Genomic DNA, 21,977 nt, shown 5'->3' on the forward strand with positions numbered 1-21,977 from the left:
ATCCTGGATGAAGAAAATCTACGTGATCCCCATCAACATGGATTTACCAAGGGCAGGTCCTGCCAATCAAATCTGATTAGCTTCTTCGACTGGGTAACAAGACAACTGGATGCTGGGGAGTCCCTGGACGTAGTGTATTTGGACTTCAGCAAAGCTTTTGATAGCGTCCCACACCGCAGGTTATTGAACAAGTTGAAATCGCTGGGATTAGGGGAAACACTAGCTGCATGGGTTAAGGATTGGCTGAGCGGTAGAATTCAGAGGGTGCTGGTAAATGGTACCCCATCCAAAACATCAGATGTGACCAGTGATATGACCCAAGGGCTCAGAGGAAAAATATCATTGTTCGCCGATGACGCCAAACTGTGCAACATAATAGGTAAAAGCACTATGCCTGACAGTATGACGCAGGACCTACTACTATTAGAACAATGGTCATCGACTTGGCAGCTCAACTTCAATGCTAAAAAATGCAAAGTGATGCACCTGGGTAAAAGAAATCTGTGCAGGACTTACACGTTAAATGGTGAGACCTTAGTTAGGACCACGGAAGAACGGGATTTAGGAGTAATCATTAGTGATGACATGAAAACTGCCAATCAAGTGGAAAAGGCTTCCTCCAAGGCAAGGCAAATGATGGGTTGTAACCGTAGAGGTTTTATCAGCAGGATGCCAGAGGTCATAATGCCACTGTACAGGTCCATGGTGAGACCTCATTTGAAATATTGTGTTCAATTCTGGAGACCACATTACCGGAAAGATGTGCTGAGAGTTGAGTCAGTTCAGCGGATGGCCACCAGGATGGTCTCGGGGCTCAAGGATCTTCCGTATGAAGTAAGGCTGAATAAATTGCAGCTGTACTCACTTGAAGAACGAAGAGAGAGAGGGGACATGATTGAGACATTTAAATATATCACGGGTCGTATCGAGGTGGAAGAGGATATCTTTCGTCTTATGGGACCTTCGTCCACCAGAGGGCATCCGCTGAAAATCAGGGGAGGGAAATTTCATGGTGACTCCAGAAAGTATTTCTTCACTGAGAGGGTGGTCAATCATTGGAATGAACTCCCACGGCAGGTGATTGAGGCCAACAGCGTGGCAGATTTCAAAAATAAATGGGATATTCATGTGGGATCTCTAATGAGGTAAGGACAGGAGGTTGGTGAGCAAACTCATGGGGGAAGGGTCACTGGAGTGGGCAGACTTGATGGGCTTTGGCCCTTTTCTGCCATCATTTTTCTATGTTTCTATGCTATCCACTAATGACAACATTAGCGTGTGGCCAAAAAAGTCATCTATAAGGCTTTAGCAAAAATGGCCTTATCGCGTGGGAAACACCTGTGTAACAACATGTTAAGGCCACTTTTTACCGCAACTTAGTGAAAGGGCCTAAATACCACAAAGCCAGCTGGTGTATCAAAGTGCCATATAATTTTCCATGCAAAAAAGGCTGTATTGAAAAGATTTGAAGATTTTACTGATCATCAACAGAAGCTGATCAGATGCTCAGGAGCAAAGCTAGATCAAGCGTCCCAAGTTTGCCTTCATCTTGAAGCTCTTTTCCTCACTGAATACGAGTCTTTAAAGAAATGCTATAATCCCTTTGGCAAGATAAACCATAATGTAAACAGGCTTGGGATCCTGCGGAAAAGAAACCCATCCGTGGCTGCTGTTGCATGCCTATTGGGCACAGCCCCTATGGCAATGGGGATACTGGTTTGCTCATCTGGAAACCAGTAGTGGCAAAGCCACCATAGGCCAACGCAATACCTATTTCATATACATTTTCTAGCCTTGTCATATGTGTATCCCACACTTTTAAACAAATTTATATTTCAATGAAGGTTGCACTGCAAAACAAATAAATATAAATCTTTCAGCGCTATATAAGTGATAGGCAGTAGTAGTAGAGTATTATTTTCTCTTTCAGATGGTACTAGTTAGAAAAAGATTCAGGCAGACTCTTTTTTTATAATTGACCTTGAAAATTGTCAAATTTCAGCCCTTGTGTCAATCAATGGCGCAAAATTTGAAGAACATAAGAATTGCTGCTGCTGGGTCAGACCAGTGGTCCTTCGTGCCCAGCAGTCCGCTCCCGCGGTGGCCCTTAGGTCAAGACCAGTGCCCTAACTGAGTCTAGCTTTACCTGCGTACGTTCTGGTTCAGCAAGAACTTGTTTTAATACAGCTGTTCATACTGAATTGCTGCAAATTTGACATTGTAGTGTCCGGTGCAAGAATAATCTATGATAAAAATCTGAAGTCTGTATCTACTTTTGCTCTAAAGCTAAAGCAGCTGATAAGCTGGTCAAAATCTGTCACAACATACTATGACAAGTTTTAAGGCACACTTTGAGCAAAACTTTTAAGTGGGCTTTTACATTGTTGAAATTAGCATAAAACATTGTGCTAGAATGCCAAAAATTAGTCTTTTTCAATTACTGTAAGCTTTATGAGCAGCTAAAAATTACATTTTATTCACTGCTGTGCACGATGCTAACAAAAACAGAAAACCGTGGATACAGATGTTCTGGAGATAATTTATTATACACTGACATATAAAAACATGAAAATTCAACTTAAAAAGTACAAAGATAAAACATACATGATGCTACCAGCACCCATCAAAACAAGGAGATCTAGCTCAGCGACTACTGCAACTAAGCATCTGATATTCTGGGAAGCTATTAATGCAGTGCTAGTTAGAAACATAGAAAATGGTGGCAGAAAAGGGCCATAGCCCATCGAGTCTGCCCATTCCAAGTATCCGCCCCCCTGAATTTACTCCCTTAAAGATCCCACGTGAGCATCCCATTTTCTCTTAAAATCCGTCACGTTGCTGGCCTCAATCACCTGCAGTGGGAGTCTGTTCCAATGATCCACCACTCTTTCGGTGAAGAAGTACTTTCTGGAGTCGCCATGAAACTTCCCTCCCCTGATTTTCAGCGGATGCCCTCTGGTGGTCGAGGGACCCACGAGACAGAAAATATTATCTTCCGACTCGATACGACCCGTGATGTACTTAAATGTTTCAATCATGTCTCCCTTCTCTCTTCGTTCCTCAAGTGAGTACAGCCGCAATTTTTTTAGTCTTTCTTCATATGTTAGATCCTTGAGCCCCAAGACCCCAAGACCTGTGTACAAAATCTGAGACATAATAGTGGGCAGCTTTTCTTTATTTTACACCACTTGACCCTATTGTAGAAGTTGATATCAGCAAAATGGGTGCTGCCCCCACATATAGCCAGAATATACACGTCCATTACTAACGGCCTCTTTTACAAAGCCACACTAGTGTCCCCGAAGCCCATAGAGATTTAAAGGGCTTCGGGGCTGTTGCCGCACGGCAGCTGCTAGCGTGGCTTTGTAAAAGAGGCAGTAAATGCATTTCTATATCAGTAGATCTTTTTCTAAAATGCTAGCAGAATTTGGGATGTCTCAATTCCAGTATCTATGTTCTATTTAAAATCTGCCTTCACAGAAAGGAGGGATACTAACATTCCACATATCTGCAGGGACTCCAGAAGGGCTTTCTCCTTCACTTTGTGCCTCTGCTGCTTTAGCCTGTGTGTCAGTAGTGCTTGGAAATTCATCTGTCTGAGAATCTAAGGTCTCAGTAGCAGACTGGAGGTCTCCCGGCTCTTCTTTAGTACAAGATGTACTCTCATCATCGTCAGAACTTAATTCAATATCACTTTCAGTCACACCATGAGGCAGAAGTCCACTCCACATTTTACAACCTACAAAGTGAAAAGAATATATCAAAAAATACAAAAAAAAAAAAGGTTTTTGAAAATGGGAAAGAAAAAGATACGGGAGAAATTTTACTTCCCTATGAAATACCATTATCAGCATGACAAGGGTCGTTACCTACTAAGAAATTGTCCATAAAGGCACCTATATTCTCCATTCCCATCCCCTTGTCAATGGATAAGGTTATTTATATGCAAGCAAGTACACACATACTGTAATTATACATATGTTTTATTACACAAATCAAATATACAGGTTCCACATACAACTGTGTCTATTTAGACAAGAGGAAAAGACCTCAGAAGCCTGCACCATATAGAATATACAATTCACTTAATGTTTTTTCAGCAGGACAGGTTCTCTATCATTGGTCTCAAAAACCTCTTGTGGTCGATTTCACTTGCTAGCACATTTTTTGATGTGCTAGCAAGTTCATACTGGATGCATTTTCAAAAAAAGTCCCCCGACAAAGCCAATACCCTGACTGTAAGCCGCCTAGAAGGTCTGTCCAATGGACGGGATCACAAATCCTAATAAGACGTGGAAAAAAAATGAAAATTAAACAAATACCCAATACAACAGACAAGGACCAAATGTGCATATATGCATACAACAGAAAACCTTTCACACACAAAAGAGAGAGGCAGTCTACAAAAATTATATTTTAAAAACACAAATCGACAACTGTGGAACTCCAAAGAGACAACATGCAACAGGAACTGTCAAAGAAAAATCAGAAGCCTGTGGTTCAGTAACTCAATGTCTAATTTACTGGATTTATTTATTCAATTTTCTATACCGTTCCCCTCAGAACGGTTTACATGAATTTATTCAGATGCTCAAGCCTTTTTCCCTGTCTGTCCCGGTGGGCTCACAATCTATCTAATGTACCTGGGGCAATGGGGGGATTAAGTGACTTGCCCAAGGTCACAAGGAGCAGCGTGGGTTTGAACACACAACCTCGGTGTGCTGAAGCTGTAGCTTTAACCACTGCGCCACACTTTCCGGCATCCAGCCTGGCCCCACGCTTCTTCTTAAATGCCTGCCGTCAGTTCTCACGAGTCCCGCGAGAACTGACAGCAGGCACTGAGGAAGCAGCTCAGGGGCAGGCTGGATGCCAAAAAGATCGCTCCTGCCCTGAACCGCTGGCTGCGACATTGGAGGAGGCAACTGTCCAGCAACGGAGCTATTTTTAAAGGAATGGGGGGGACTCCAATAGCGCCGCAGGTTATCTAGGAGTTTTAAAATGAGAATAGGCGTTTCCGGCGGCCTATACGTGGGGAAATACGGTAATCTAGTATTTATGAGTCGCTCTATACCTAAAAAGGTTCAAGGCGACGTACAAGTCAAAGGAAATACAACTCTAGGAACATAAGAGGGAATAACCAGGAGGAAAGTTAGAAGAGAAGAGGCAGAAGCTCTATAACATAAAATGCATATGCATGAAGTATGAGGTTATCATTGTATATACTGTATAACATTTTCTAGCCATTGTCAACAGAGTGTACTGTCCCAAAGAGGAGAGCTTTTAGTTTCTTCCTAAATTTAAGGTAGTCGTCTATACACACATGTGCACATACATATCACACAAACTGAATGCTGCCTCTATCTTTTGAGATAGTTTGAAACAACAGTTTTCCAAAAGCTAGGGTTGCTGGTTACAGCTTTAGATTATGATGCAGGTGAGGCTCTAAGATGGAGGAGGCGGCTGATACGCATCACTTCATCCTCCTCCTGCCTCCAAGAGTCATACGAAAACTCTCACATTACAAGAAAAAAAAAAATCCTCCAATATGCTGGATTCATTTCCAGCACAGCCCACCCCTGGTTGATTGAAGCTTTTCTCATCACTCATCATGACGTCATCACACAACACCAAGCCTCTTCACTAGAAAAAGGGAATGGTTTTAAAATACACGTCCCCTCCCTATTCGCGGTTTTGACGTTCACAGTTTCGATTATTCGCGATTTTTTAGGGGCAGCCCGCATTAAAAAAAAAAAACCGGCACTGGGACTTGGATCGGGGCGAGGAGGGAGGTGAGCAGCCGTCCCAGAAGCACGGACCTTACCTGGTGGTCTAGCGGTGACGCGGGGCCGGCTCTGCCTATCCCCTGCGAATAGGGAGAGAGAAGTGTACTATCTTTCAGTGGTTACAATAAAAGCAGTTCAGGTACTTATTTGTTACCTGGGGCAATAGAGGGTTAAGTGACTTGTCCAGGGTCACAAGGAGCTGCAGTAGAAACTGAGCCACTTCCCCTCATTCTCATCCCACCCCACTAACATTGGCCCAGGTGAGGCTCTGACCCCTGAGCTCGCCGCCAGTGCTTCACCTAGTCCAGATCTTTCTCCAGCCCCTAGTCCGGAATTGCTCCCTCTGCCTTGCTTGCAAGAACAACTGCCTGGCTGCTTTGGGCCCTGTAATGTGCTCTTGGTGGGATGTGGCAAAGGGAAGACCTAGGGCGGTGGGGGAAGGAGGAGGGAGGAAAGCCAGACTAGGGCCTAGATTCACTGGATCGTTGTTGGGCAATTCATGGCCAAGCTCTGCCGGGCGACCGATTCACTGCAGATTATATGATCGGACCCCAAGGATTGCTGCAGAGCGATCCAGACCATCCTTGTTGGCTGTAGAAGCGATCTGCGCATGCGCTTGTTCTCCACACAAGCTTAAGGTTAAAACAAAGGGGGAGGGGTGGCTGCACTCGCTGGCCCCGTGAGTGGACATTGAGGAATCATTTCCATTTTTTGTGGGCTCGCACTGCGCTTTCTGCGCACTATATAATGCATCTGTACAGTTTTATTTTGATACTGGGATTTCAGGGCGGCAGAGTGCTGGAGAGTCGGCACGGACGTGAGCAGTCGCTTCATTTTGGATCGGCCAGCCCAATCGGTGTTCCTTCTTCCGTTACGCATGCCATTTGCGCGGGGCGGATTGGACGGGGCACAGGTTAGTGAATCTGGGCCGCTCCGGTCCTCGAGGGCCAGAATCCAACGGGGTTTTCAGGCTGCATGAGATCTATTTGCATGCACTGCTTTCAGGGCCTATTGGTTGGGGAAAGCCTGAAACCCCAACCGGAGAGGCCCCCTAGGGGCATCAGAGAGAAGGGCCAAACGCTGAAGCTTTGAGGGGGGGCTGGGGGGCCACCATCGAAGTTGGCTAAGGGCCCTGAATTTTAGTCATGGAAACATTTCTGTGCCAATTACAATCCCATTAAAATGTCAACATGCAAGGGGGGGTACACGTACCCCTCCCCGGCCTATCCTCTATTTGTCTCCGTTTGGAATCCACCTTCGTGCGCACGTGACACTGGGCTCCTCCTCTGGCCGGCTCCAGGGCTGTGGGAGCCGCAGCGAAGACGCAGACAGGCCGGGCCTCACCGACGGATGCTTCCGGGTCACGTGGGCGGAGGTCGAGGCGCCCCCCTCAGTCACGTGAAAGTGGCACGGCGACGTCACCAGCGGCCGTCGACGCCGGGACCCGTTAAGGACTAGTGGGGGAGGGGGGGCGTCAGCGTCGCTTGGGGAAGCGTGACGAAGAGACGTACGTGAGAGCGCGCGACGTTCTCGCCGGCCTTTCGGCAGTGCGCATGCGCGCGCTCGTCCTCGCCTCGGCGGCCTCTCTGAGCTGGGCCGCCTCTAGGGGGCTTCCGCCGTGCCGCCCATGCGACGTGATGACGTCACACGCAACGCGAGCTCCAGTTCTGAGAGAGCCTCTATCAAGAACCCCAGACATGTGGAAATCCTGGGGTGGGTCTAAGGAGGAGGAAGGGACCTGCTCTGCATGAGAAAATACTTTGATGCAGCATCATTCCGCCTATTGCAAGAGTAGGGAACTCAGGATTTCCACAATGAATATGCATGAGATCTATTTGCATGCACTGCTTTCAATGCATATTCTTTGGGGAAATCCTGCAAACCCGACTGGAATACGGCTCGAGGACCGGAGTTCCCTACCTCTGGATTGGTTCAATCTTCCATCTTGAGCATGCTCGACTATTGCAACATCATTTACTTAGGATCCTTCAAAAAAACCATTCTAAGCCTCAGAGTTATTCAGAATTCAGCAGTTCCATTGATTTTTGGGCTAAAGAAATGGAAACACATTAGTCCCTATTATCAAAAACTTCATTGGCTGCCCCTGGAAGCATGAGTTAAATTTTTCTGTCTTTGTTACAAATCAATATTTGGTCTGGCGCCCACGTATCTGGTTTCCCAATTTAATCTGGATAGTTCTATTAGGCCCACACGTAGAATTCATCTGTTCACCTATCCGACAATAAAGGCCTGCCACTACAAAAGATTCCTAGACAGAACGCTCGCCTTCCAGGCAGGCAAATGGAACGACTGGCTGGGTAAAATGATCACGCATTCCTCATCCTACCTCAATTTTAGAAAATCTGTTTAATCGAATTGTAACCTAAGAATTTTTATAAACTTTCCTTTTCTTCCTTTCTGTAAGCTTGTATGCGATGTCTTTGTATTGTGACCACTTCACTGTTTGTTCAGCTCCTTTCGTTGTAAACTGCCTCGAATCATCATGGCTTATATTTGATAACAATATAGTGTAAAATCTTTGCTGATTGTCCAGCACATCTTGTTGTAAAGCGCCTCGAACTTTCATGGCTTTGGCGGTATATAAGAATAAAATTATTATTATTACCGCAAAGGCTCAAAGTCAGGGGTGCTAATTGGACTGAGCATGCATGGGAGGGGGACAAGACTGTTCTTAAAGCATCTAGACAATAATAATAATAACTTTATTCTTCTATACCGCATCCCTCAATAGCGATGAACTTGTCCTATTGATCACTTTCTCCTCAACAATGGATTTCCTGTCCTATTAATTCTCTTTCTTCCACCCCTCTTAAAGTCAATCGATTTGTACCTTTGCTTAATCTTTTGTAAACCGCATAACTTCACGGTACTGCGGTATATAAACTGTTGTTATTATTATTATTAAGACTACTCATGTTATGCCAAAGAGGGCCCTGAGATCTCCATCAGCTGCACTAACAATGTGTGTTACGCTGTGTGGGCTTAATCCAGGGGTAGGCAATTCCGGTCCGCAAGAGCCAGAGCCAGGTCAGGTTTTCAGGATCTCCACAATGGATTTGCATGCACTGCCTCCTTGAGATGCAAATCTGTCTCATGCATATTTATTGTGGAGATCCTGAAAACCTGACCTGGCTCCAGCTCTCGAGGACCGGAATTGCCTACCCCTGGCCTACTCCATTCAGCATTGCCTGGCCTGTTCCCCAACATCTAGCATGCAAGCAGATGGAGCAACTATAACTTCTCCCTCAATATTCGTGGGGGTTAGGGGCAGAGCCGGCCCGCGAATAACTTTTGGGCTGGCTCTGACCCACCCCCCGACATCCCGGACCTTACCTGGTGGTCTAGCGGGCTTTCGGGGCAGGAGCAATCTTCCTACGCTCCTGCCCCGTGCAGATCACTCATACAAAATGGCTGCAGGGAGTTTCCGTCATTTGGAAAAATGATTTGCCCTCCAAGAGATGCAATGCTCTCTCACATGTAGGATGTGCCTTTAGGAGCTTCTGCCCAGTATGGAAGGGTTAAGACAGCCATTTTAGCTGGAGATTCGATCAGTAGGCATATATTGTAGATAGCTGGGTGGCTGGTGGATGTGAGGATTATTTGGTCAGTTACCCCCCCTGGTGCAAAGGTAGAGGACCTCATTCGTCACTGCTGGGGAGGAGCCTGCTGTCTTGATACATGTGGCTAACTGTCAAAAAATGTAGGATAGAGGTTCTGGAAGCCAAATTTAGGCTCTTTGGTAGAAAGCTGAAATCCTGAACCTCCAGAGTAGCATTTTCAGAAGTGCTCTCCATTCCACATGCTGCACCCAAGAGAGGCAGAGCTCTGGAGTGCAGGGAGGAAGGTTTTAGATTTGCTAAGAACTTGGCAGTATTCAGGTGAAGGAGCCACCTGTTCTGGAAAGATGGCTTCTACCTTAACCATTGTGGAACGAAGCTGCTGGCATCAACATTTGAAAAGGAGATAGAGGAGCTTTTAAACTAGAAACTGGGAAAATGTCCACAGTTGATTAAAAGTGAATGGTTCAGACTGCAAGGTCTCTTTAAAAGAGTTCACCAAAATAAGGAAGATAGGTTACAATAAAAACTATAGTAGATCAGGAGTCTTTGCATAAAAATTATAAACTTTACTGTCAACTGCTGAGCAAGTTGTAAATACAGTAAAAATAGCAACATTGAAATGTCTGTGCTAATGACAGAAGAGTAAGAAATAAGATGGGAGAATTAGAATACAGAATGACACAGGGAACAAATTTGTCCCCCTCTCCGTCCTGTCCCCGCACACTCGGTCCCTGACCCTGCCCTGTCCCCTTGAGCTCGGTCCCCATCTCCACCCCATCCCCACAAACCCTCTGATCAAGCCTCAAATAGTTTTATACTGAACTTATTTTAATAAAGTATAAAAAGAAACAATATTCTATACAATTGTCCCTTCCATCTCTCTCCCCCCCCCCCCCCCACCCACTGGTCTGGCAACCATCTTTTTCCCTCCACTCCCAACATGGTCTGGCATCTCTGTCTTCTTCCCTTACATCTCTCATTCCCTCCCCCAGGTGGTTTTTAGCATCTCTCTCCTCCTTTCCTCCCTTCAGACCTGGTATCTGTCTTCTCCCCCTCCCCCAATGCTGTGGTATCTTTCTCTCCTCTCCCTTTCCCTTCCTTTTCTGCTCTTCCTTCTCAATTTGTTGTCTATCTGTCTACCTTCTTACTTTCCAGTCCTCAATTTCCCTGTCATATTGTCTACCTACTGCTTGCCACCTCTTTCCCTTATCCCTTCCAGTATCTCACTAACTCTATCCTCTTCTCCCAATCCAGCATGTGCCCTTTTTTCTTTATCCCCTCCATCCATCCAGTATGTGCTCTCTCTCCTCTCCACTTCCTTCCAAAGTCTGCTCCCCTCTCTCTCCTCTCCCATCTAGTGTCTGTTCCCCTCTCTCCCCTCCCATCCAGCATCTGCTCCCTTTTCTCTCCTCCCCACTAGAGAATGACATGGGGACAAATTTTTCCCCATCCCCGCGAGTTCTTTTTCTGTTTGTGCCCCATTCCTGCAAGCTCTGTTCTCATCTGCATAAACATTAAACATTTTAAAATCATATGTGTACGAGGCTTCAGCATCTGTTCCCCTCTCTCACTCCCCCCTTCCATTCAGCATCTGCTCCCCACTTCCCTTCAGTGTCTATTCCCTTAAATCTCTTTTCCTTTCCTACTTCCAGTGTCCGCTCCTCCCTCTCTCTCTGTCCCCTTCATTGTCTACACCCCTCTCCCCTCCCTTCAGTGTCTGTTACCCCTTTCCCCCTATCCACTTCCTTTCAGCGCCACTCAGCCTCTTCCCTCCCCCATCGGGCCATCCCCCCCCCTCACCTTCACGGGCGCTTTTCAGAGTTTTCTCTTTCTGAGATATCGGAATGCAGCAACTGTTCTCACAAGTACGGCGCACTTGCCCTGAAACTTCTCCTCCGACGCACTTTCCTCTGGGTGGCTCATGTCAGAGGAGAAGCTTTGGGGCAGTCGCACGGGACTTGTGAGAACGGTTGCTGTGTCCGGACACCTCAGAAAGAGAAAACTCTGAAAAGCGCTCGCAAAGGTGAAGGGAAGAGATGCCCAGACCGTGGGTCCTCCTAGAGCTGTGGGTCCCAGGACAGCTGCTCTGTCTGCCCTCCCCTAACATTGGCCCTGCCTGTGTTGCCTCTTCGCGGCTCCCGGGGCGGGCCTACCAGCTTCGAAGCTTCCTGTAGACAGGGCTGCTCTGACTGGAACATTCTTGCTGCCAAGTCCCTCCTCTGCAGGCCATTTGGATCGGTGAAACAAGGTCCCTTGGGAGATTTGAGAGTTATCTGGGACTTACTAAGTTTTTTTGAGCCTGCAGAGGATGGCGTTTTGAAGAGCTTCTTTCCAGCAATTTCAGATACGTAACCTGCATGGGCGCATGGTTGGTATCTGTTACATTTGGTGGACTATTGGTGAAATCTGAAGTGGAGTTTTTTTTGCCTATGATATGAGCAAGGTAGCGGAATTAGAAAAGGTACAGAGAAGGACAACAAAAATGATAAAGGGGATGGGACCACTTTCTTATGAAGAAAGGCTAAAGAGGCTAGGGCTCTTCATCTTGGAGAAGAGATGGCTGAGAGGAGATATGACAGAGGTCCAGAATATCATGATGAGTGTAATAGGTAGACATGAATCGCTTATTTATCCTTTTCAAAAGGACTAGGGGACACACAATGAAACTACTAAGTAATAAATTTAGAACAAAGTGGGAAAGTATTTCTTTACTCAACACGTAATTAAACTATAGAGTTTGTTGCCGGAGAATGTGGAAAAACTGTTTGTTTACAGTTTATTCAAGATATGATATGACATGATATACTGCAAAGTCCAGTAACTGGAAAGGAAATGCATAAAAATGGGAAAGGTTTCACAAACATTCTCATAAAGATCAATAAATCAATTAAATGCAGATAAACTTCGGTTGTGTACCCTGGCACAATCCCAAACGCCTCGTGGAAAAAATGTTTTTTTAAGCTGTCTTAAATTTTGTGAATGGATGTTCCCCTTGGATATCCAAGGGGAGATCATATCAAAGCCAAGGGACCAGAAAAAAGAAAGTGGATTCAAGTCGAGCTAGTCTAGGTCCGAGCAGAACAAGACAATGAGAATAAGGGTATAATGGAGAGTCGAGGAAAGGTAGAATGGGACACTTACATAAATGCATGATATGATTTGTGGGTAAGAAAATTTTTTAAAGAACTTGATCGTGAAAGACAATCCAATGTAGACGAAGGTAAAGGAGAGTGAGATGGTCAAACTTTCGAACATGACAAAGTTTCAAGTTTTATTTAAAATTTGATAAATCGCTTAATCATACTTCAAAGCGATGAACATTGATTTTAAAAAATTAACAACGTTCAGGGGGGTACCATATATGAGACGTACAAAAGACGCAGAGAATTTACTGTACCAAAAGGAGAGGAGGGGATGAAATACAGTATTGGATAGGAAAGAAGACAACAGGATGGTTAAGCAGAAAACCAAAGAAAACAGAGAGAAAGGAGGCCGTTGGAAAAGATGGAAAGAAATTAGATTAAAGAAAAAGAGAGCAAAAGAAGGAAGATTAATTCTGCAGGAAGGAAAAATGTCAAATAAAATGATAAAGGCCTGACTTGATGAGCTAAATAACCAACAAAATATGATCCAGGACTCATTGAATGTGTCAACTTTATTAGAAGTTTCTGATAGGGAAGTAGCCACTCCTGCTACCTTACTTTTGACAGTTGCCTTACTTTAGATAAGACTTGGTTGTTCCGAATGTTTTTCAAAAATAAACAAAAAGAATTTTGGGGATTTAAAGTTAATATCTTTCCACACTTAGCACGTGATACACAAAGACGTAGGAAAGAATTCTTAATAACGAAACCTGCTGTTTGAGCTTTGGGGGCTACCTTTTTTCTTCGTCACCCATGTAAATGTATAATACGTTATAAATCACATGAATTTGTTTTCTTTGATCCTCCCCAAATGACGTTTTTGTCGATGTCCCGACTGGAGAGTGCTCAGTGAAGGATAGGGGCCCTTATCTCCGCCAACATACCATATGGCTCCTTTTATGAAGGCACGTTAGGGCCTTAATGCGCGGAATAGCGTGAGCAGGCGGTAGTTTTTTTGGCTAGCGCGCGCTATAGAACATGCTAATCCGGTGCGTGCGCTAAAAACGTTAGCGCACCTTCGTAAAAGGAGCCCATAGTCGCTTTTAGATAGTTTTCTTTATTCTCGCTATTATTTACATTTTGGATCCTATTTGAGGACTTGAGCTGGATTCAAGCGAATCTTTTTCTTCTACCTATAGTTAAATTGTATTATTTTCTATGTCTTGAATTTGCTTTCTGTACAAGTATAAACTTGGCTATGTAAATTGAAAATTTATAAAATAAATAATAATAAAAAATTGTTAAAAATAAAATCAGCCCTGGAACTTTTTGAAGAGACCTCGTAAAAATAAATATTTATGCTCCGTCTGTCTCTCTTCCCGTTCTGGCTCCTGGAATCTCTACTTGAGGACCACCTCCTTCTCTCTGAAAGCAGATTTTTTTTCACACTCCGTTTTGTGGTTCATTTTCCAACTTCATATTATAACCCCTTGTCCTTGAACTTCTCATTCTTTATGCTGCCTTCTTGAAACCTATTACGTATGTCAATATTTGTATCATATCTCCCTCCTTTTTCTTCTAGAGCGTACATCTTTAGCTCTGTTAGATAATGGGGCTTATTTTTGCTTTTATTTGCGTTTCAAATACATTTGATCAAGTACCTCTTGACAGAGAAATATATATAATGATAAAGTACCTGGAAAATAAAATTAAAAGCAAGAAAAAGCATCCGTACTTCATACTGAGTCCATAAATATGCAGAACTACATAGAAACCCCTGAATTCATGTATCAGTATAAAAGCAAGTGGGGGAATGAATGCAAAAGCATGGATTTTGCAGTGTCTTCCAACAGGGATTTGTATGGGGTGGGGAAGATTGTGGTGCAATCATGTTTGGGAAGAATGGAGGTTATGGGGTTCATAATTGAAAGAGAAAACCGTCCAAAAACCGGCCTAACTCGGCACTTGGAGACGAACATTTCTCAAAAGCGTTCAAGCGCCGATAATAAAACTGGGTTTTGGACGTATTTCTAAACGACCTAGGCCTTCATAGTGCCGCTCAACGTCCAAAGCTAAACAGGGCGTTTCGGGAGGCGTGTCGAGGGCGGGAGTTGGGCGGGACGTGGGCCGGCTTAGACTTAATCGTACAGCATGTATAACCGAAAGTTTAACAACAGAGCCTAGACGGAACATGGTCTAAGTCACAAAGACCCACCTAAACTCACCAGATAAGCACTGCAAACACATAACACAGACCCCCACATAAAAATTTTATTCACAAGTTTCAATTTCAGCCTCCAGGCCATCATCACTTGGCCGCCTGGCATAGGAAAGCCTAGTCGTCCAGCCCAGAGGCAGCTTAAGTCGTCTTCAGGGTGGGTTAGGGACCCATAGAGAGGAGGACCCATGCCCATAAGCCCCTGTAATCACTGCATTGATACATAAACATGTGAACTGCCCTATGCACCCCCAAAACCCTTTTTTACTGGCATATAAGTGGCTCCTGCAGCCATAAGGGCTATTGGGGTGGTAGATAAGTGGGTCTAGGGGATTCTGGAGGTAGTTGGGCGGGCTCACCGTCACCTATAAGGGAGCTGTAGTGAGGAGAAGACATGGCACCCATTTTGTGAAGTTCACAGCGGTGCCCTGTAAGGTACCCCACTATTTAGGTGGCATGTCTGGGTGTGCAGTCCATCACTTTGCAGACTTCTCCCACGTCCAACAGGGCTTGTTCTAGGCAATTTGGACTTAGATGGAAATGTGGTATGAAGATGGACGATTTAGCGGCTTGGACGATCAGATCGGCAGGACGTATAATTAGACGATTTTTGAAAGTCAGAAAACATTGGACGTATCTTTTGAAAATGTATCTAAGGCTCTTTTTAATTTTGGACGACTTGCGAGATGGACGTAAACGGGCTTAGACATCCCTTTCAATTATGCCCCTCCATGTGTATATTTGTGGGGTATAAATTGGATCTATGCACTGGTCAGAGGAAGTGTGTTGATGGAGTTGCATTTTGCTTTGTGCACTATTCCTTCTAAGCTGAGCAGAAGTCCTCCAACTGCATTGATGCCAGTAGGGGATGATACTTCAATACGGGGGCTTAGCCACGGGTGGGCTGGGGCTGACCCACTTTAGGCTCAGGCCCACCCACAGGCCCACCCCCTCATGCCCCCAAGCCCCACGCCCCCAAGCCCACCCTAGCCCTGCCCCCCGCTGCCTGCTCTTGTCGGATGCTAGGTGATGATGGCACGTTCGCGTGATGGCTGCGCACGCGTGTACTTCCTCCCAGCCCGATCCAGCTTTTCAAAACCCGGACAAAGTGCCGGGTTTTGAAAAGCCACCCAGACGTCTGCACACCGCAGTGCTCTGAGAAAGGGAGAAGAAATTTCTGTCTGTCGTGTCCCAGGTAGCCCTCTCCCCTCACCTCAAAGCTTTGATTCTCCTAACGCCACAAAACCTCAATAGTGAATCACAGCACAGCAACCCCTGGAGCCTCGCACTCCTGCACTCTGCCTCTCCGGCTCTAGGCATATCTTTCTCTGAGGTAGAGAATGGCACGGGGACAAATTTGTCCTCGAGGGATCTAGTTCCATCGTCATCCCCGCAAGTTCTGTCCCTGACCTTGCCCCATCCCCGCAAACTCTATCCCATCTGCACAAACCTCAAACACTTTCATATTATAAGTGTTCAAGGCTTGTGCAGATGAGGACAGAGCTTGCAGTGACGGGACAGGGATAGACATAGATCCCACGAGGACAAGAACAAATTTGTCGTTGTGTCATGAGGTTCCGGTCTGTAGTCTGGTGCTCTGAATGATGCAAACAGGCTTTTGGACACTCAGCAGCATTCTGCTAGAGCAGTGGTCTCCAACTCAAACCCTTTGCAGGGCCACATTTTGGACTTGTAGGTACTTAAGAACATAAGAAGTTGCCTCCACTGGGTCAGACCAGAGGTCCATCTCGCCCAGCGGTCCGCTCCCGTGGCGGCCCATCAGGTCTGTGACCTGTGAAGTGGTTACTGACCACTTCTATAACCTACCTCTAGTTTTATCTGTACCCCTCAATCCCCTTATCCTCCAGGAACCTATCCAAACCTTCCTTGAACCCCTGTAAAGTGCTCTGGCCTACTTGGAGGGCCTCAGAAAAAAGAGTTAATTTCTTATTAAAGAAATGAGGTAAAATTTTTTCTAGTTGATAAATCTTTCCTTTTGGCTAAGTCTTAATAATAATATTATCATTTATAGCTAAAGAGACATATGATCAAGAAACTGTTTTATTTTACTTTTGTGATTATGATAAACATACTGAGGGCCTCAAAATAGTGCCTGGTGGGCCGCATGTGGCCCCTGGGCCGTGAGTTTGAGACCACTGGCCTAGATGGAGATCATTCCTCAAAAATGGCTATAGCTCATGTCAATTGCTCTGTATAAGGATCTCATGCTTGGTGACACCATTGCAAAAGCTCTCCAATGTACAACACCATATAGTCCAGAAACAGACAGAGAGCAACTTCACTTATTAAAGTGTCAGATTTCCCTCTGAGCCATCGTACTCAGTAGGGTTAATGCCTCATTCTTCCCTCATGGCACAACTTCCTGAATTTTTTCTTTGATATTTATTGATGAAATTTGACATCTTTAATTTATCTATGAAATCTAACAAGGATATCAAAGAAAAAATTCAGGAAGTTGTGCCTTGAGGGAAGAATGAGGCATTAACCCTACTGAGTACGATGGCTCAGAGGGAAATCTGACACTTTAATAAGTGAAGTTGCTCTCTGTCTGTTTCTGGACTATATGGTGTTGTATAATGGAGATCTTACTAAGAAGAAATAGAAATTAGTGACGATGGCACCATTGTAAAAGCTTATGTAAACTGCTCAGATTTGACTGGTTCCAGTCAGTAGCGGTATATAAGCTTTATAATTTCAGCAAAACAGCTGTTTGTGTATGCTCCTTTTCAGTAATATGCCACTGAGATTTGATCTTCTGATGAACAGAATAGTAAGGTATATTTATTCTAAAGCTGCTTTCGGTACATTGGTATTTCAGTATGACAGAGATGTTAGCATGCGTCTTCGTAAAGGAGGTTACTAAATCTCAATAAATAAATAACTCTGACTGACCAGCTGGGGGCGCACTAGCATTGATCACAAGTAGGGTATTCTAAGTGGTGACACTAAGCCCCCCCCTTCCCCCCCCAGTTTCCTCCTGCCCGCTGCTCTAGGCTAGTGTTTCTCAACTCAGTCCTGCAGTACCCCCTCGCCAGTCAGGTTTTCAGGATATCCACAATGAATATGCAGTATATGGAAATCAAGTTTATGCAAATTCAATGGGGATATCCTGAAAACCTGACTGGCGAGGGGGTACTCAAGACCGAGTTGAGAAACATTGTCCCGGGTGTCTAGCAGACCAGAAGCTTCCCCTCCCGCACCCCCACTCCCTCACCGAGCCTTAACAGCATTTCAGCAGGTGTAATCCCCCCTTTTATTCACAGCCACCTTGTTCGACATGAGATGTGGCGCGTGGATAAAGCATGTCACCAGCACAGCCCATCTCATTTGCTCACTTACAGTAATCGCTCAAGCACTGCCACCACTGTCCTCGTCGCAGGCAGACAATGCGCCAGATGCCTGCGTCCACCGAGCGCAAGTCAGGCGCTCCGGCCTTGATGTGTATATTAATAAATGAATTAGCTTCATAATGACATTTTAGAAGACAATAAGTCTGCGGCTTGTCAGGAAGCGGCGGCTGTGGGCATATCCTGTCTCAGCGAGTCTTCCGCTGGATACTTCTGATCCGCCATGCCTTGCCCCGACTCCCGTGCATAATTTACTCGCTGTCAATTTGTATAACCGCATTACACATGCAAATTGAGCTGCCTGTGCAAACAGCACTTAGAGAAGATAAAAACAAATTCAGGACAGCTATAGAAGAAGGATTTATTTCACTTTCTCACCCAGGTCAAGCAATACATGTATCTAGTAACTGTGTGTACCCAATTTTGTTGTAATTATATCTGCAAATTATTCTTTATAATCTTATTATTTTTAGCAGCCTCCTTGTGCTTAGTATAATTAGCTTTCTTAGCTCAGTGTAAAAAAAAAAAAAAGAACTATTCGACTTGGAGGTGAGGCCAAACCAGCGCTTTATTATCTGTTTGGGGTTTAAAATTTATTCCCTATATTCTTGGACACTTTTGTGCAAATTAAAAAAATGTTATAGTCCCCCCCCCCATTAATACTGTACATACCGTTCGTTCATTGCTGAATTAAGGTCCCTAAATCTCTGCGTTTGCTATTCGATATCTCACCCACTTTATATGTTAATCTGAGCTAATGAATTCCACAACCCCTAGCCACAGAAAGATGACTAAAATTATTAGTACTTACAGAGATATGCCTTTTTCATTTAAAGTTCAATCCAAATTGCTCCCATAAACAGCCTGCCACACAAAGATACCTCCTCTAATTATGAGTTCTTCATGATTACTTTATCGCAGGCGGCTTATTGCCTCTCATCCTCCAGAGCTGGAATTTACACTGCTAGGCTGCAGATTTAAGGTGACTACGTTTTTGTGCAGTGGCTCAGGACAGGGCACACCGCGCTGACAGAGGAAACTGGAAATGAATCGGGAGCAGGGCCAGAAGGGCCCTACACTGTAACTATGATAAATTGTACCATTAAGGACCTAGATTATACTAGAAATGCCATTTTTTCCCGCAACCGCGCCTTCGCTTTGGAAGGCAACGCCACCACACCTCCGCAGTGAAAATTCTCTAAATAAGTTTAAAACAAACCTTAAAACATTTCTATTTAAAGACGCCTATCAAAACTGCAATTAAGGTCCCGATAAAGGGGAAAATAAAAACGAATAAATAGAGAAACGCTTTCAGGAAGCGACATCCCCTTTTTCCTCCTGTTTTCACCTCTCCCTCGTTCCTTCCTTTTATTTTTTTTTTTTGCACAATGTAATTAAAATCTCCCTCCTCCCCCTGTGCCTCTCGTCTCTAACCTGTCTTAATTTTGTCCTTGTCCTGGCCTCAGTCCCCCTTATTTTTATTTTAACTCTGTTTTTTGTTTTTTTTCTAAGCTATTTCATGGATTCAAAATTTCAATTTTTCCTGATGTATCGAAGTGGACGCAAGCCAGAAGTAAGAAATTTCTGGCTTTTTTTCCTTGCAAATGTTGCATTGCTTATCAGAGTAATAGACATATTTTTTTTATGAACCCGATCAATTGCAATTTTTCCTTGAGGGTAAAGCAACTACAAGAACTCCAGAACCTTCCATGGAATCAGCCAACCAGGCCATTAATGAATTGACTCCACCTGTACTCTGTAATTTGAATTAATTTAGAGTTATTTCCTGAAATCTAACTTCCCTTGGAGGTGATTGATTCTCTCTCCCCATAATGTGGACTTTAAATAAACTTGAAACAAATACCCCTTGATGAATGTAACCTCGGTGAGTAATTGCAGAAGTTCTAAAAGGGTTTTGAAAACTTTATCTCTTTACTGAACGTGTGTTAAAGCAGTGTTTTTCAACCTTTTTACACCTATGGACCGGCAGAAATAAAAGAATTATTCTGTGGACCGGCATCGGTCTGTGGACCAGCGGTTGAAGAACATTGGGCTAAGTCGTGGGCCAGACCCCGCCCATCTCTACCCAATCTCCGTCCCATAATAGTACTAATTGCACCTTGCACGTCCCGTGCCTCATCTGGAAGCCTTCCCTCTGGCGTTGCAACGTCAGAGAGAAGGCTTCCGGTTCAGGCGCAGGACGCCCGTAGGAGCCACTGCCCTTGGCTTTGTGCACTGAATCAGTTAGGAAGAGGGAGCTGGCTCGAAGATAACGCCACATCGATCGCACCGTGGACCGGCGGTTGAAGAACACTGGGCTAAGTCGTGGGCCAGACCCCGCCCATCTCTACCCAATCTCAGCCCCAGAATAGTACTAATTGCACCTTACACGTCCCGTGCCTCATCTGGAAGCCTTCCCTCTGGCGTTGCAACGTCAGAGAGAAGGCTTCCGGTTCAGGCGCAGGATGCCTGTAGGAGCCACTGCCCGTGGCTTTGTGCACTGAATTAGTTAGGAAGAGGGAGCTGGCTCGAAGATAATGCCGCATCGATCGCACCGTGGACCGGCGGTTGAAGAACACTGGGCTAAGTCGTGGGCCAGACCCCGCCCATCTCTACCCAATCTCCACCCCAGACCCCGTCCCCATAATAGTACTAATTGCACCTTGCCTCATCTGGAAGCCTTCCCTCTGACGTTGCAACGTCAGAGAGAGGGCTTCCGGTTCAGGCGCAGGATGCCCGTAGGAGCCACTGCCCGTGGCTTTGTGCACTGAATCAGTTAGGAAGAGGGACCTGGCTCGAAGATAACGCCGCATCGATCGCACCGTGGACCGGCGGTTGAAGAACACTGGTCTAAGTCGTGGGCCAGACCCCGCCCATCTCTACCCAATCTCCACCCCAGACCCCGCCCCCATAATAGTACTAATTGCACCTTGCCTCATCTGGAAGCCTTCCCTCTGACGTTGCAACGTCAGAGAGAAGGCTTCCGGTTCAGGCGCAGGATGCCCGTAGGAGCCACTGCCCGTGGCTTTGTGCACTGAATCAGTTAGGAAGAGGGAGCTGGCTCGAAGATAACGCCGCATCGATCGCACCGTGGACCGGCGGTTGAAGAACACTGGGCTAAGTCGTGGGCCAGACCCCGCCCATCTCTACCCAATCTCCACCCCAGACCCCGCCCCCATAATAGTACTAATTGCACCTTGCCTCATCTGGAAGCCTTCCCTCTGACGTTGCAACGTCAGAGAGAAGGCTTCCGGTTCAGGCGCAGGATGCCCGTAGGAGCCACTGCCCGTGGCTTTGTGCACTGAATCAGTTAGGAAGAGGGAGCTGGCTCGAAGATAACGCCGCATCGATCGCAGCGGTTGAAGAACACTGTTTTGGGCCTGATGCACGTGCTGGCCCTGTGGACCGGCAGGAAATTTCTGTGGACTGGCACTGACTGGTCCATGGACCGGTGGTTGAAGAACACTGTGTAAAAGGATGCAGTGAATTTACCCTCCCCGCACTAAACGCTACAACGTGTGTCGGAGCATTTAGTGCTCCAGGCCGCGGCAGAAACCTCAACTGCGGCTTAGTAAAAGAAGGCCTTAATGTGGATTCTAATTTTGCAGTGTTTTCCATCCCGTTTTCCCCAAAGAGCTCAGAATAGGCTACAGGTAGGGTTGCCAGATTAGTTAAATAACATCTGGACTCATAGCCCTTAGGTCCGCCCACTTACACCCCGTTACGCCCAGGTCACGCCCTGTGGGTCGGAAGGGCATCCGCGCGTGCGCAGTCCCAAAGATGAAGCTTTTCAAAACCCGGACCAAGGGCTCCTTTTACGAAGCCGCGGTTAACGGCTTTAGCCCACGCGACTTTTAATCACGCGCTAACCCCTGCGCTAGCCAAAAAAACGACCGCCTGCTCAAAGAGGAGGCGGTAGCGGCTAGCGCATCCGGAAGTTTAGC

The 21,977-nt window shown here is 45.6% G+C and overlaps 1 protein-coding gene across 1 annotated transcript in view; it reads right to left on the reverse strand.

Moving 5' to 3' along the window:
- FAM204A (family with sequence similarity 204 member A) overlaps nt 1-7,257 on the reverse strand; it is a 72,165-nt gene extending 64,908 nt beyond the window's left edge. Inside the window, exons 1-2 of the mRNA XM_033943288.1 lie at nt 6,996-7,257; nt 3,498-3,739 (exon numbers count right to left, since the gene is read on the reverse strand). Coding sequence (XP_033799179.1) covers nt 3,498-3,731 — 234 coding nt within the window. The 5' untranslated portion in view covers nt 3,732-3,739; nt 6,996-7,257. The remainder of the gene's footprint in view (nt 1-3,497; nt 3,740-6,995) is intronic.
- Between the last annotated feature and the right edge of the window lie 14,720 nt (nt 7,258-21,977).

This window comes from Geotrypetes seraphini, chromosome 4 (genome assembly GCF_902459505.1).
Source record: "Geotrypetes seraphini chromosome 4, aGeoSer1.1, whole genome shotgun sequence".
Taxonomy (NCBI): Eukaryota; Metazoa; Chordata; class Amphibia; order Gymnophiona; family Dermophiidae; genus Geotrypetes; species Geotrypetes seraphini.